A 17345-nucleotide genomic window follows, 5' to 3' on the forward strand; every position below is an offset into this window, starting at 1 on the left:
ACCCATCAACTGTAATCACAGTCCGATTCAAAATATTGTTTAATCCTGTCTGGAAATTGTTGGGTCAGAGGCAGTGTTGGGCAAGTTACTTTTAAAAAGTAATTTGTTACAGTTACTAGTTACTTCATCCAAAAAGTAACTAAATTAGTTACTCAGTTACAAATTATAAAAGTAACTAGTTACTTCAGAAAGTAACTATTGCGTTACTTTCAAGTACATTTTTAAATGCTCAAATGTGAGCCCACCTCCACCCCTCTTTAACGGAACTTAAAATACATGTGCATGTTCAATTATTTATGATAAATCTGAATATTATAATGAAATGGACACTTAATACAATCCATTATTAACAGAAACAATGTACACAACTCTAAACTATTTTAATGTTGCTTCCAGTGAGACTAGCCTCCAATCAAATGCCACGTATGTAGATATTATGTTTATATAGTGGATCGATACAAATAACACAATAGATGTTGTTTTGGAACTTTTGATATTTATTGCCCCTCAACAGGCCACAACTGGGCAAAATTCAATTATGCTTGTTAAGCACTATACCAAAAATAAATAACAAATATATACACTCTTTGTAGTGCAAATAAAACAAAAAAAACTTCAGACAATTGGTAGATATACTGTACTTCAAGTATTTTCTTCCTCGAAAAAGTAGAACAGTGTAACAATGTGAGGTGCTTTCAATCTAACTGAAAAGTACAATGTATAGCAAAACTAAGGAATCCAAATATAAACAGGTAATACATAAGAAATAAAAAATACATCTCCATAAAAATAAATCTCTTTCTCTGGCCATTGACAATCACACTTCAAGAGGCTGCAGCCAGCCAACAAATAAATCTAAATTAAATGATGCTCTTTAAGCAATGTACCAAAAATGTATTCAAACAATATATACACTCTTTTTAGTGCAAATGTAATAAGATGCAACACAACTGGCCATACCTGTCTCTCGTTGACTGACTCTCTTGTGTTGTTCGTTGTTAGTCCGACTATGCGTGCTTTCGAACACCCGCCCAACTCTACCTCTGATTGGCTTACCATGAAATTTTACTCAACCTCAGCCAATCAGCAGCATTTATGTGCTTGTCTCGTGCACTGCCCACTAACCAAGGAAGAACAGTAAAAAAAAGTATTGCCTCTCGGCTCAGAGATCTAGTTGGTCTGATGACAAAAACAGCTTCAATTATAGTAACGCGCCGCATTTTCTGGCAGTAACGGTAACGGCGTTATTAAGATGGGAAGAGTAATCAATTAGATTACTCGTTACTGGAAAAAGTAACGCCGTTACTTATAACGCCGTTATTCCCATCACTGGTCAGAGGTACAGCCTAGACAAGGGGTTGGACAGTTGGCCAATTCATTCAGTTCAGATCATATGCTAGTTTTCAGGTCATGGTTTTCGGTTTGGTTCCTTTTTGCATTTGGCAAAAAAAAGTTAACAACAAAATTAACTAAATTCTGTCTAATATAAGGAATATCAACATTTATTCATTGTTAAATCTTAATTAAAAATGTGTTTTATAATTAGCACAGAAAAAAATGCCTCTTTGTTATTTATATACATCATATGCTGAAATCCCACACTCTCCACTGCCCCCTCTTTACTTGAACCCTAGTCTAGACCTGCCCTATATAAAAAGTGTTGTAACTTCTGTTATGATTTTGTGCCATACAAATAAAATAAGATAAAATTGATTGATGTATAGAAGAACATGACATCACCTTCTTTAACTCAGCTCAGAGGAAAAAGAAAATAACCAACACTGTTACAGAAAATCATGCCGCTTTCAGTGACTTTAACAGTAAGTGAAAGCTTCCTTACTTCTGGCTTTTAAAAAAACTATATCATATTGTTCCTGTGCATCCTGGAATACCTGGAAAACCTGGAAATTTAGAGACTAGTTTTCCAGTTGTCGGAATTGATTAAAATGACCAGATAACCTAAAAAATAACTATGTTGTCCTGGAAAATTGTAATTGTATTTAACCCCTCACAGATTGCATTTGTTGTTGTAGTTGATAATTTTTAATTGTATGTGCAATGGACACTGGGCACATGGAATGTGTCCCATAAATTCTGACCACCATCATGAGCAAGTGCTGTCCTGTATTGTCAAAGAAAGGAGCAAAACCTTTGGAATATGTCCTGGAAAATGATTTCTTAAAAGCAGTGGGAATCCTGATCATATCATATTATTTTCACTGACACTTTGAATAGATAAAGTACAGTAAATATGGTAAAGCCAAGTATGGATGACTTAAGCAGTTACAATGTATTATCTTATCAAGAACAAATGAATATAGTGAGAAAAGTACAAGCGCTACAATTAGACTCTGCTGTGGTTAAAGTGGATTAGTGGATGTTAACTGAATGGCCGGCTACATTAATAGTCTTATCTCTGCCTGGTCATTAGGGAAGACTGCTGCAGAGACACTAGCATGTCTCATACCGAGGCTGTGAGAAGATTGCCATGCTTTAAAAGTGGGAACATCTGTGCAATCTATTGCATCAATCACTCTTGGGAACATGATGAAATAATTCCTGTGCACTTAATATGCAACAGTAGTCCATTATTGATCAGTACTGTACAGTCCACTAATGTAAGCTACTTGCTACTTGATAGAAGGCCTTGTTTTTTTGTAGCCAGAGGGGGAGAGTGACCTGGAAATGGTCTATTTATGACTGTATATCTGATATAATAAATATCATGTTTCTGATCAAACCACTGTGCAGAGCTCCGTGGTTCTGCTGGTTTCTAAGCACCCCTGTATAGTTCTGTTAGATTAACTGTCTTATTTTGACTGCAGTGTTTGTGTACATAATACTGGGAATTTCTTATAATAAAGGGTTTAAATGAGTAAGGATATTAGCTTTATGTTTGGAAGTAATGTGACTTGATTAATATTAGAACCAAAGCTGACTGTAACCTGGCTTTGCTTGGAGGCAGCTAATGAAAAAAAAAGCTAGCACTCACAGGCTGTGGTAGGTTGTTGTAGGCGACTGCACATCCATTTAAAATAAGAAAAGACAACTACACCCAGTGAACCCTGTAATGCACTTGCCCCAAATTACCATGGTGATGTGTTTCAGTTAAAAGTGAGTCCATACAGACCGGTCTAGGCCCAATATAACTCTACTGTATAATGTAATCCTTGTATCAGGCCCCAGGAGCTTTTGAAAGTAGGCTCACTTATTTCTCCGCTGCTGACTTTTGAAAAAGAGTGAGGTTATGGGCTTAGATTGGTTGACTGACAGAAACAACACAACAATGTACCAGTGTGCCTCAAAGCTTAGTCAAAGTGAAGCCTTTTATTTGTATCTGAAGTCACCCCTAGGGTCCAGGATAGACCTTTTGAAACCTGGATTAATTTACCACTTGTCACCATCTTGTAAGTTACTGAAGCCAGAAATTCTGGACAAAGATGAAGGAAGACACCCTGAAGTGCACATCTGTTTAAAGGTTATATATATGAAATATAATATGCCAATAGATATTGCACTAGAACCAAAACAATGGGTGCTATGGTACACCAGACTGCACTGACAAAACTAGTAATTTTACCTTGTAGATAACAGTAATACTTCAGACTGGACCGAAAACTGTCTTTTTCAATGGTTTGGTCGAAATAAACCCTTAATTCACTGAGTTAGATATGAAAATATTTGCGAAATATTCTTGAGGACAAATTCACTGTCAAAGTACGTCCCCTAAAAGTTGTTGTTTTTGCCACTGACAGGCTCAGATTGTTGTAGTGTCTGACAACATTATGGAAAGGATCCCTACAGACATGTTTGTTAAAGAAATTTACATAAATTGACAAAAATGGTCATTGTACCTAGCAGATCATCGTAACATCGTAACTTCATTCAAAGTGAACAGAAACAAAATAAAACTCACCAAAACCATCTTTGTTAGTCTTTCCACTGTTTGAACAATCACCAAATCTGGTTTGGTGGAAATAAATCCTTCATTCACTGACATAAAAAATAACAGCAGTTTGAGTCGCTCTCTGAGATGTCTATATCTCATATAACCTTTAAGCCATAATATCGCCTGAAAGGATCATTCCGGTTCATTAAAACTTGGATCTTATTTTTATCTAGTTTCACCTTTTCCCACTGACTTGTCTAAAACCTTTCTGCATGAATGAGTCACTTTTACACCAATCTATGATTACTCATAGAAATGATAGACAAAACTATAAAAACAAAATCCAAGCTATAATCAGTGGTGAAGGAAGTATTATTATTTACTTCCACCACATCATACAAAATTTCAATTAAACATTTTACCTAAAGCAGCTGCAAGGAACTTTGGCATTGGTTCTGGAAGTCCCTGTGGACAACGTTAGCACTGTTTCTGTTACCACCTTATTTCATTGATTTCAAGGGGAATCCGACCCAATCGCATCCAGTGGCAGGCTTTTAGAGTTACTATACAGAATCTATATCTGTCTAGCAGTGTGTTGCTTACGGTGATACAATATACATTTTATTTATTGCCAAGAAATCACATGAAAAGACCGGACTTTTCATTTAATTATCTAAATATGATGATCATAACCATCTTTATTAATTTAGTGGGGTAATTGGAAGGCAGCCTGCATTTAGTTTTCGTCCGTTAGTATCTTCCTGGCTGTGTGGTCCATGCTTCAGTGAGGCAGTTTAAACAGTTTAGTGAGGAGAGAAAACAAGATTTATATCATCAGTAGCCTTTTCTGACAGGCTGTGGGATGCCTCAGTCTATCTCTGCTCTCCCTCCACTGTGACCCACTTCTTCTGAAACAGATGTTCCCTCGACTCCATCATTTACTCACCTCCCTCTTAATTACCGCCGTTAATTAGCAGAAACGCGCACTCAGACACACACACCTCCTCATAGGGGCACACGTGGACTGCAGTGTTTCTGTCTCACGTTGGGGACGGTGATATTCCTTGAATATATAAAACGCAGCATGATGCATTTAAGAGGCGGTTTATATATATATATATTTATGTAGATGTGTAATTATGGATGAAGTGTGATGTTTTGAAGGAGGCGAGCAATTAGGGCTAAATAGTCCTCTTATTCTCGGCTGGGCCCGGCTTTGTGCCTGCGCTACACAAAAGAAGAAGATCAACAAAGATCAACAAAGAGTCTCGGAGGAGAACAGGAGAATATATAATACAGAAATACAGCCTACAATGCTCAACATGATTTTGCATTACACTGGATCTCTCTCTCATTTCTCTCTGTCTCCTTCTTTGTCTTGCTGCGTTTGTTTTCTCTCGTCTCTCCCCACACACAACCACGCACATATATAGACTTTGATCCATTAGTCAACACCATATCCCAGGGTTCCATCTGTCCCTGTTTTGCTCTCATCCTCCATGCTGTCCCCCAAAGTTGTCAGCTTATATTTAATGAGGGAGTGTCAGCTGAATTATTCAGCTGTCATTTGTTGCCTTTATAAAGTAAATGGATGTCAGAGAGGCTTTTCTTTTTACACCGCAGCGCACTGTGTTCTCTATTCTCCACTGTGTCGCTACATGAGATAAGAGTTTTTTATGAGGGTTTAGTTATTCAGTATGTAAATATGTTAGTTACATGATGGCTTTTAGATGGTGTAATACACCCTGTGGCAGCCATATTAGAAGTCATTTCTAAGTAAAGAGAGTTTGAACAGCGGGTTGCATTCGAAATATACAGCTCTAGGAAAATTAATACATTTTCAAATCTGTTGTTGGTTTTCATCAGGAGCTGTCCATTGTGATGCCAATAGGATGATCAATTTTGCCTTTATGTAAAATCATTGTTTACCAGCTCCACAAATACTGCTAGTTCTGCGCTTCAGAATATGGCATTGTAGGTGACCACACAGGGTCTGCGGTCAAGTTAGCAACAATAAGTACATTACAGTCATAATGAAGTGGTGCAGGGCATTTTGTTTGTCGTTGTTAAAAGAGGCTCCAGTCTGCAGTGTGGTTTTATAGAAGATTAGGCAACTTTTAGCAATATCAGATAAACTCTGCGTATGATAGTTATTCATAATAAAATTCTGTGAGTTTCCTGGGAGAAACAACAAAATGAGAGGGTGCCAGGAGATGGCCTTAAAATATGGGAGAAACCCTGAAAAAAGAGGGGTGGCAGGTATGCACGGGGCACAAACAGCGCTCTCCTGGGGTAAAGTCTTGTTTGTTTGAGCCATCTATCCACCCCAACACACTTTCTGGCTCTTTATACCACGTCACCTGACTTTGACAGCACATCAAACCACACACAGGCACATCCAGACATGATGCTAGAGGGATACCTACAGCATCATATTTTGAACCATAGGACCACTGACCATGCTGCAGTATTTCATGAGTTGGGGGTGAGAACAGGCTGGATTTTCCTAGGTGATACAGATTTTGGTACTTACTAGTAATTTGTAGTAATTTGTTTATTCTTTTAAGAACTAATACCACTACCCTACTTGAATCTTTGTAATGTGAAGCTTGTGTAACTGTATGTATCTTCTTATTAAAATCAGCAATGTTGGTTAACCAGGTTCAAAAACTCTTAATCTCTGGCAGCGTGGCTTGGGTGATGGCATGAGGTTTTGCAATCAGATCACTAATCGCACTGTGATCTCAGCGAAACAGCAGCACAAACACAAATGGGCATCAACAACTACTGCTGCAGCTTTTACTGTGGCAACTTGTTGACATGTCTCAATTTCCTCAGATATCTCAAGCTGCATTTACTGCAGCCAGTGATTCAGATTTGAAAGTGTATTGTGATCCATTATGTTGTCAGAGTAATAACTCTTTTTCCAGATGTGGGTTCACCCCTCACGATTATGTTTGTGAGGTACAGTTTATACAGAAGCTGGACTGGTGCCAGGGCAAATTGGATTATGTCTCCCAATGTTCCCTCAAGTGTTTTATTATCCCTGAGCTGAAGGCATAATGTGATTACTTGGTGATGCCCTTTGTTCAGCACACTATTATCCTGATGCTGTGTCCATGAGTTCATTAACGGCACATTATGACTTGTTATACACAAGCACGCTGCAGAGGCCGAGGCAGAGCTCGCACACTGTGAGTCATTCATGTTGCATTCAGGCCCCTAGCGTACGTGGGCTGCAAGTAAAGTTTCAGTTAGAACAAGTGCACTGTAATGGACTGTACGTACAGTGCATTATGTAAGCAGTATTAAGTGGGTTTAAGTGATAACAGTCATCAATTCCTCCCTCATTTTACATTTTAAACCAAAATAAAAACTGTGTAACAGTCAGTGGCATGACTCACAGGTTGGGAGATGTACATGTGAATAATATGACCATTAGTTTGACAAAATAATCTTAACTTGCTAGCTTTTTTATGCCTATGCGCTGGTGATAGCAGTGGCATTATGTTTGGTGGGTTGTCTGCCCATCTGTATGTCTGTCTGTACGTCTGTCCCAGGGAGAACATTGGTACAAAGGATGGACTGATTAGATTTTGGTGGTCAAAAGTCAAAGGTCATTGTGACACCACTAAATAGGTTTTTGGCTACACCTTAAGAAATGATGACCATATTATACAATTGGTCAGACAATGAATTGGTGACACTTTGACTCAAATGTCACTGTGACCTCAAAATAACCTTTACAAGGTCATAACTCAATAACTGATGCAGTAATTATGATTTTCACACACATGTTTAATGGGATACAACAATGATGTGATTGCATTATGTATCCAAAAGGTCAAAGGTCAACTTCACTGTAACATCATAGTGTCCATATTGTGACCACATACACAGTTGGCCGGACACTGAATTAGTGACACGTTTGATTCAAAAGTAATGGTCATTGTTACCTCAAAATAGATCTTTAGCCATATTTTAAGAATGAATTGGGTGATTTCTGATTTCACACGCACATGTTGACAGTTTGCTTGCACACCGAAGTGTGGAACCTTGGTCATATTATTACAGGTGGTTGTATATGGAGAGACACATATCAGTTATCTCTGCTGATAACTCCCTCAGAACCTGTCCATTCCTGTCCGCCCTCCCCCGATGTCTCCATCCAAAATTGAACCAAGGGAAACGGCTGTGCACGTCATCAAAGTAAACATCAAAGTACCTCCCAGAGCTCTTACATTATTACAATACAGGTGGATGTGAATCGCATGATATGATGTGATGTGATTGTTCAGGTTATATTTTATTGTAAAATGTAGGTATGTGTGGATCATTAGCAGGATCACGTTTATGTTTCACAACATGAAGATTAAAGATTAGATTTTAGCAGAAAAGTGAATTGAACTTCAAAAGACTCCTCATCTGCTCTTGGCAAGATGTCTGAGCTGCACAGCAGAAAGCTGTGCTCAGTTACTGCACCTGGCTGCAGACTAGCTGTTTCCCCCGCTTCTATCTTTATGCTAAGCTAAGCTAGTCACGTCCTGACACCAGCTCTGAACGTGGTATCTTCTCATCTCACTTAAAAAGAAAGCAGATACGTTGTAGAACCATAAAGGAACATGAACCATTACTTTAAATGTGTCACTGGTAAATGTAAAAGTGGAGCAGCTGTTAAGATGGGTGGCATATGATAGAGATATTAAACCTGCTCAGCTGGATTTAAAGTTTAATAAATGGATCTAGAAAGGCCTTACATCATATTGCTCAACCAACACAGACTTGGAAAGCTTCCGCTACTTTACTGACACCCACATTGAGATAAACAGATATTTACAGCTGAGACATCACTTTTCTAGAAACATTAAAGTGAACAAGGAAACTGAAATGAGTCTCATCAATGTTTTATCGATACATATGAGGTACATTTTGACAGAATGGTAGAGCAGATTCTGGGCACTGCTGGAGACGATGGAACAATTCAATGGCTGATCACTTTCACATATTTTGGAAGTGTCCAGTAATCCAATCCTATTGGCTACAGATAGTAACAGAAATAAAATCAATACTGGGTTTGGAGATGGATTATAGTTTTGCCATTATTTAGATAATATCCCAACTGAGTTTATTGCTCAGGACAAGCACCTTCTTAAAGGATTATTTGTAGCTAGCAAACAAGATTACCTAGCAAGTTAGCTAGCATTTTCTGACATTAGCTAGCTTAAAAGTCCAGTGTGTAACATTTAGGAGGATCCATTGTCAGAAATAGAATAGAATATGTATTAGTGTATAATCAGCTGAAAATATGACTCGTGTTCTCGTTCCTTTAGAATGAGCCGGAGGTTACATTCTGTAGAGTCTGCCATGTTGAAGTTTCATTGCCACCATACTTCACAACCTGTTTTCATTCCCAGGTCAGTGTTCAGTTAGTGGTCCTTTACAGTCTATCACAGCAACTCTGTGTTTTTTAATTCTACTTATATCTACTTACACATTCAAAAAGTGGCGGACTGTGCAAAACTTGCAGAAAGTTCTGATGCTGTTATGGTGAAACAGCTTAGTCAGGGTTAGGCTTAGCACCCTAGAATACTTGACCACAATTTGTCCATTGGAAGGGCACCCTGAAGGGAACCCTAGAGGGGACTTTACCAAGTCTTGTCCACTAAAAGGGCTCCCAGAACATTTCATTATGTTTGTCCCCCTGGAACACACCCACTGGAGGGGTACCCTAGCGGGGACTGTACCTTCATTTGTCCACTGAAGCGGCACCCTGTAGGACATTTCATCAGGTTTTCTCCACTGAATGCATACCCAAGGGGCACTTAATCACATTTTGGCCACTGGTAGGGCACCTTACAGGGCACTTTATCATGTTTTATCTACCATAGGGATATCCAAGGACACTTTTGCAGGGTTTTTTTCTTACATGGGGGAACCAAGGGGGGAAATTGCCACCAGTGAATTCACAATGTTGTTCCACCCATAACAACAGTCTGAAGTCTGGTTCACATAATATGAACATACTGTTAACTGACAATTGTTTCCTGTCAGTGGGTACACATCACCACAGACTCCCTCAGCAGCTTTCCTCAGGAGAGCTGTGGATTCCTCTCCTAGCTCAGTGAGATAGGAGGCAGTTGATATGATCTATGGAGGGCCACATGAAGACAAGACGCCTCCTTCCTTTTAACGCCTGAATAAAGATATACCTGGTGTGATAAAAGCTGATAAAAGCAACATTTCTCAGCAGACGTGCTGTCAGCGAAGGAGACAAGCTGACAATTATCGGGCCTATCTGCAGTGTAATCACTGAGCACTACATTGTCCTTTTGGCTTCCTCCATATTTCTTACTTTTGATTCGTGCCCGAGCATTATGTAAAGCAGACTTCCAAAGCATCTAATGCTGATACGTTGTTAATGATAAAATGTTTGTCACTTGCTGCACTACACTTCTCACAGACAGTGCTTGAACCAAAGAGGTTGACGTAACCAGAGGATTTCTCAGGTCAACATTCTTCACTTGACCAGAGAGCTGTTTATTTAATTTTTACATTTTTAATCCATCAGCAAATTCATGCAAGTTTAAGTGCAAACAAGCCCTTGAACTGTGCAAGTAATAACCCCATCACAAATTGTGAGTGCAAATAGCTTCAGATGTAAAATTAATCCATGAAGGCTGGCGCTCCTGTGCCCCGAAGCCCTTTCGTAATAGGAGCATTTTATTAACTGATCTGAAATTGGAAAAGTCTTTTTGGTTTGCTGTCTCACTGGCTGATGAATGGTGCACCGGTGTGGCAACAATAATGGCTGCCACTCTGAATGGATAAACTCTGTGCAAAGCCTTTATGCCACTTTTGAAATTACCCAGAATAATGTGGGGAACTGCTGCTGTAAAGTGTTAGCGAGTTGGGTGCAATTTTGATGTGAATGGCCGTGACTGCAAATACATATTATGTAAATAGTGAAATTTACATATCATTTGCATATTATGCATGGAAGTGACAGGCAGGGAGAGGCTCTGTTTTTGACCAGCTTTCTACTCATCTTAAATGGCTGGTAAACAGCAGGGCTTTCTGGTATGGTCACTTGTGGTGTTCTGTTCTTCCCTGCACAATGCCTTAGTAAATCACAAAATAATGTATAAATGTATTAGTCAAGTATTTTCAAGCAGACAAGGGATTTGACTCCAGCTTTCACATCAGGGACCATCGGGGTCTAGTTCGTTTTGATTAGTGTGAATGCTGTGTACCGCACCCAGGCGTGGTTCTTTGATTTGTGCCTGAGCCTACTTGATAAGGTGGTCTTGAGTGAAAGTGAAACTTCTGTTCCACCTGGCATTGTTTCCTTGCGCTACTTTATAATGCTTACTCCTTTCTATTATGTTAGTCATTTATATTGAATTGTAACTCAACAGTTGTTCACCAAAAACATGAGCATATTCATGCACAACACTGCAGATCTCATCCTCTGAACTTCACGGCCATGGGTGCTAAAGTAGGAAAGCAGGCGAGAGGGTCATTCTTGATCAAATATGAATAATAGTGGTCTTATATATTGGATTGGGAGGTTGGGATTGGTGGGCTTTTCTACACGGTAGCAACAACAAAAACAAATGCCACCTAGAAGATGACACAAGTGTACTCGGGTGTGGATAATGTGAAAGCTGAGGGGGCGGCAGTGATTACTCAGACATACAATTACAAGATAAACTAATATTATAAACATAACATATATATACAAATTATTTCTACAAAAATGAAGTGTTTTTGAGAATCAAATCACGAAGCAAAATATTGCGATATGATATTTTCTAACAACCCTAATATTTTCTATATTTTCTATAAATAATAAGTATTTTATTTTGTGATATAATATTGATTCACATTTAACATGGGTTTCACGACCTACACACTTGGAACTACGGTGGCTGGTAAACGTGTGAAAAATACTGACACACTATATACTGAGTTTCAAATAGAGCAAACAAATGTGTTAGTATAAAGAACACCAAAACAAATATATAATTAGAAATAATTTCAGCATTAAATTCCATTCTTGAAACAGTAGCTTGGAAAAAAAAATTCTCTATCAAATTTCACGTTTTTCTAATGGCCTTCTTCAGCGGATGGAGTTTCCATCAATGTTATCATTTTGAAATCAAGATCAGGCCTGTTCCAATAATTACATTATTGACTTATCCTACAACATATATGATATGTAATTAGCACCTGTCACAATATCGACATAAGAATATCTCCAACATTTTATCCAATGCGATATCAGAATAAAAAGCAGGGTTTCCCTACCATTACTATGTTCCCTGTGCCAAATTGTTTAATATTTTGCAATTGCAATCTTTGCTGAAATGTTTACCCTGTGGTGCATTTTTTTTCAGATTCCAATTCCAATGTCTGAAAATTCGAAACAATTAAAAGGTCAAAGCTCTCAGGGCCCCAGTAGCTCACCTGGTGGTATGGCATGTACCAAGGCTGAATCCTTGCTGCAGCTTGCTTGCTGGGTTCAAGTCTGACCTTATTTAAAACAAAATAAAAAAGTTCACTGCTCTCTGAAAGGGTGTAATTGCATTATTATGCTAATCATTATATCAGTGGCATAAAAAGGTCTTAAAATGACAATAATTGCAATAATTTGCATGCCATTTTCTTCATAAATATGGCCCTCAGTGATTGCTGTGTAGAGCAGGTACAACAGCTTTTTTTTTATATAATAGTGTCATTGTTGGTCTCCTGTGTCAGGTCCTGAGAGAAGCCCAGAATCTGGATCTTTTGTTGTTTTGTTTTTACATGACAAATAAATGGGCTAATCCCAAATCTGTTTTCTGTCAGGTGATGAATGTGAATCTGTCTGAGGGTGACAAGATGGCGTTTGAAGATGTGGGCCACAGGGAGAACACCATGCTGGCTAATGAGTCCATTCTGATGAGGGGGTTGGTAGTACGAAGCCACAGCAATCAGATCTCTATCCGCTTCCAAAGCCAGAGGTCTCAGGTTGGATCGGTCCTGCTCAGATACCAAGGTAAGTGTGAATTACAGAAGTTCCACATGCGTGCTTTCTACAAGTTAGTTAACACTCAGTGGTGGAACTAACCTCACCATGAGTTAAAGTAATAACAAACACACTGATAAATAATTAACTTTGAAACATAACTCCCATTTCATCTACGGTAAGTGGTTATTTTTTAAGGTATAAAGCACAAGTATGTGTTCACAAGCTGGGCATGTGCGGTGATGCCTCTGTTGCCTGTAACGTATGCACCAGAGGATAACTATTTCAATAGACACCGAAACAAGGCACCAACATTTGCGAGGTGATGCAGTCCGGTAGATACCGGTCATATACGAATGGGTGCCATATTAGCACCACTGTGTTTTGGTACTCAACTCTACCTTCTAGCGCAGGGCTCAGAAAGCTTTACTATCAAAGGAACCACATGCGGCCTGGTGCCGTAAACATTATTTGAGCCGCTGGCAGCAGATCAAGCATCAAGATAAGCCAGCAGCGTTGGTGTTGAAAGCAAACAAATCTGTCCATGCACTAAATTCTCTGTATAAAATTGTATATTCCTATTTGGACAAATCTGGTCCAGAGTAGTAACTTTAGTGAGCTTACTTTACATCGCTCACTCGCTATAATATATTTTTTTGCCTATAATATATTTAGTATATTTAGGAGTATTCTGCATTATTGCTAATACTGATGTTCTGTTTGATGAGTGGACTGGCAACACCTTGTAGAGGGTCAGGTCTTTTCCTTGCAGTTGATTACCTGTAGTCATCACACAGCAGCAAGAATGATGCCATCTACTCTGTCTGATCTGATGGCTGTGTGTAATTTTATTCACGGATGGAACAACAGAGGCAACTTCATTAATTATTTAAATCTCCCGACATAGTGACAGGATTGTTCAGGATCTAATGGTAACATCAAACTGGAAGTTTAACAGTTAAATCATTTAGAGTAATGCAACTATCACAAGGATGAGTCTGGAGCTCCGTCAGATCTTTCTGGATACTTTTATCACAATCAAGTCAAATCCAAACTCCAAACAAAATATATTTTCTCTCATGTCAAGAGGATTATTAAAGTTACAGTTTTGCCATTTTTGACTTACAAATCGCAAATTTTTCTGACAGCCTGTTATTCCAAAAATTCACGCCCATTGTTCTTAAGACCTGTTCATAATGCCAAAATTCCACAAGGCACAGCTTTATGAGGTCTGATTTCCTGCTAATTTAATCTGCTCTGTAGTGCTTGTGGTCTCAGTTTCTGTCAAAAAATATACCAATTGCGTACTGTCCATGTGGCAGATTGGAGAGATGCTGCTGGGACGTGCCGGCATTAGTGGAATCATAAACACAGAAACGAGAGGGAGCCATAATTTGAAGCAGTGGCCACTGACCAGGCTGCAGTGTTTGACGAGTTGATAGTGAAAACATAAAAATGGGTCCCTGGTATACCATGGAAGTCTTATGCCTTAACATAAATCAATAAAATAATGATTTTTGTTATCTGAAGCCTGGACCACATTGACCAACACTTTGTTCCAGTTTCTTTGATCCATGTTAGCAGAGAAAACTTCAGTATAGGTAACTCTGAATATGAAATTGTGATTACTACTACAACATATGCTAGCAGTTTGTCAGTAACCTGCATGTTATCATCTGAAATCAGAATTATATCAACACTTTCATTTTAAATCTAAGAAACAAAGCCATTTGTACTTGAAAATTCAATTCAATTCAATTCAATTCAATTTTATTTGTATAGCGCCAATTCATAACAGAAGTTATCTCAGGACACTTTTCAAATAGAGCAGGTCTAGACCAAACTCCTTATAACATTAATTACAGAGACCCAACAGTACCACCATGAGCAAGACCTTGGCGACAAGGGCAAGGAAAAACTGCCTGTTAAAAGGCAGAAACCTAGGACAGATCCTCCGGCTCTAGGTGGGTGGTCGTCTGTCTCGACCAGTTGGGGTGAGAGAGAGAGAGAGAGAGAGACAGAGAGAGAGAGAGAGACAGACAGACAGACAGACAGACAGACAGACAGGTGCACAGCAACAACAAAATGTGTTCTTAACTGTTAATAAACTTGGCCTTAAAGGACCAGTGTGCAGGATTTAGTTCCAGATTGCAACTAACTGAATACCGCTCGCTTTGTACCTGATGACCTGGGAATAAGAACGGGCTGTGAAGTGTATCGGAAAAACTACGGTTGCTGCGAAAATCCTGACTGGTAAAATCGTCAACATCCACGAACAAAGAACAGGGCCCGGAATGTATGAAATGATGCACAAGCCAACTTGTGTGTATTCTTCAGACTGGATTACTTTACTGTTCTGGAGACAGACTTTATTCATCTCAGGTTTGTGAGCCTACCTGTCTTGTCACGTAGCCGAGTATGTGTTATCACTTGTTAACATAATGCATGGTTGGTTTCATAAAACAAATGGCTTGTGCTATCAATCAGCCACATGATTAACAAATAAATTATCTTTGTAACTGCTTTACTTATCAATTATTGTGCAGGAGTTGTCCAACAGACTGGGATTTTCAGAAAAACTTAATCCTGCAGCCTGTTAATGACAGTGGAGTGAGCTGAAAGTCATTTTCTGCAGCTGCCTTTGTTTCTTTGGAGTGAAAATCCATGAAGGGTTTTGTAAATCTGTCATGGTGTTTTAACAGCCCTCAGTAGTTAGGGTCAGCTCTGGTCCTGCTGGTCAGATTTCATCCCATGAAAACTGTTTAGAGGATTCCACTCCTTGATATCTCTTCATTTATCTTTGTTTCCATTGATTGCACTCCAAAGCGCAGATGGCATGTGCAAACTTCTCCCCTGCTAAATAGTGGCATGAACATCATTACCTGCTGCTTAAAAGCAATCTGTGCTGTGTTTTCTAGTTTCTCACCACCACTGTGCAGCCCAGGTGGAAAAACACACAATTAGAAGAGAATATTTATTTTTATTTTTATTTGTTTACATTGGCAATGTTTTAAATGTCCTATTCTATTCGAATGCATTACTCAGTTCACATAACCCCACGTGGGGGGTACCTAGCCCTCAACAGCCAACCAGGGGCTACGCAGGCCACGTTCAACTTGTCAGCTCGGAGGTGAAGTGCAGGCGCGTTGTTTTTCCGGCTCTCTTGGATTTCAGCCGCAAGAACGAGGGCAGCTACCTGCTAAAAGGATAAAAAAAAGGAGAGAAAAACCCGGAGTTAAACCGTGGTAGGAGAAAGATAAGACCAGTGAACTTACTTACAGGGAGTCCGAAGCCGAGTGACTGAACGAAGGAGATGAGTTACGTTGGCTAGCCACTTAGCTTCCATCTTGTGAGCCGCTGCAAGCGCCCTGACATCAACGTGCTCGGCTTTGAAGCGCAGAGCGACGGAGAGAAACGATTCCCTCTTAAGGCTCTTATATACTCGCCGTTCCCGACCTTTCGCGCGACAAGGTGACGTCAAAATGACTTAGATCTCGCTGGCGCGCCAGGATTTAGGTCGCGCACCACTCTTTTGTTTTCAGCTGAGCGCGCCAAAGCGGAAACAGGAAGATGGACGAGTTCGAGGGCAAGCTTTCCGAGCAAGTGCGCCTCTACAGGCATCTGTACGATCCTTCAATGAAGGAACACAGAGATGCCCAGAGGTGCCAGAATTGGAATGTTGGAAAAGAGGAGGCCATATGAAAGAACCTCCACGACCGATTTGGAAAATCCAAAAAAATTGTTTACCTTTTTCTTCTTCTTGTAGTGGGTAGAAATAGCAAAGTCGGTAGCCTTTCCTCAGTTGCGACACCTCTGTTCAGGAGAAGACTGCAACTAGTGTCGCGACCACCACGCGCAAGTATAAATAGTTACGGCGCTCCTGTGACGTCACATTGTCTCGCTACAGGTCGGGAACGGCGAGTATATAACAGCCTTTAGCTGCTCTGGGGTTATTGTGCTGTTTCTCAGTGTGCTAACAAAAGCGGTGGCGGTACTAATGTCTATGGGAGTGAACTGAACTGAGGTGAATAATGATGCAATGTTTTGAACATGTATATTGTGGCTATTATTTTATGCCGATGTATATAAAAGGGAAGTTGTTTTATTTTGCTATTGCCAATTTAAAATAAGAAGTAATTTGATAAGTCATATGAGAGTGAAGTTACATTTTGTTTTGTAAATTTGTGAGTTTAAAGTAACAAGGAGGGTAATCTTTGGTGCAGTTTCTCTCGCACTAGTAGGCCTACAGTGTATGAGGAGTAATTAAGCACACTTCTTTGATAGCTCTGAAAGCAACTCAGTATGCGTATTTACTGTTATTTTAATTGCATGTTATGTTATCCTGGTTTTGATATGGATATGATATATTTTGAATGTTAATGGTTACTTACCATAAGTATTATTGAAACACTGTTCATATCAACAGTAACACGTGAGTTCTTGAATGTT

The 17345-nt window shown here is 39.3% G+C and overlaps 1 protein-coding gene across 2 annotated transcripts in view; it reads left to right on the top strand.

The window, feature by feature from the left end:
* Window positions 1–17345, top strand: part of sez6b (seizure related 6 homolog b) — a 214839-nt gene that overhangs the window by 113348 nt on the left and 84146 nt on the right. For both annotated transcript variants that reach the window (XM_051397921.1, XM_051397922.1), the window contains exon 4: window positions 12737–12926. In XM_051397921.1, the coding sequence (XP_051253881.1) occupies window positions 12737–12926 (190 nt within the window). The remainder of the gene's footprint in view (window positions 1–12736; window positions 12927–17345) is intronic.

Source organism: Dicentrarchus labrax, unplaced genomic scaffold, assembly GCF_905237075.1.
Source record: "Dicentrarchus labrax unplaced genomic scaffold, dlabrax2021, whole genome shotgun sequence".
Classification (NCBI taxonomy): domain Eukaryota; kingdom Metazoa; phylum Chordata; class Actinopteri; family Moronidae; genus Dicentrarchus; species Dicentrarchus labrax.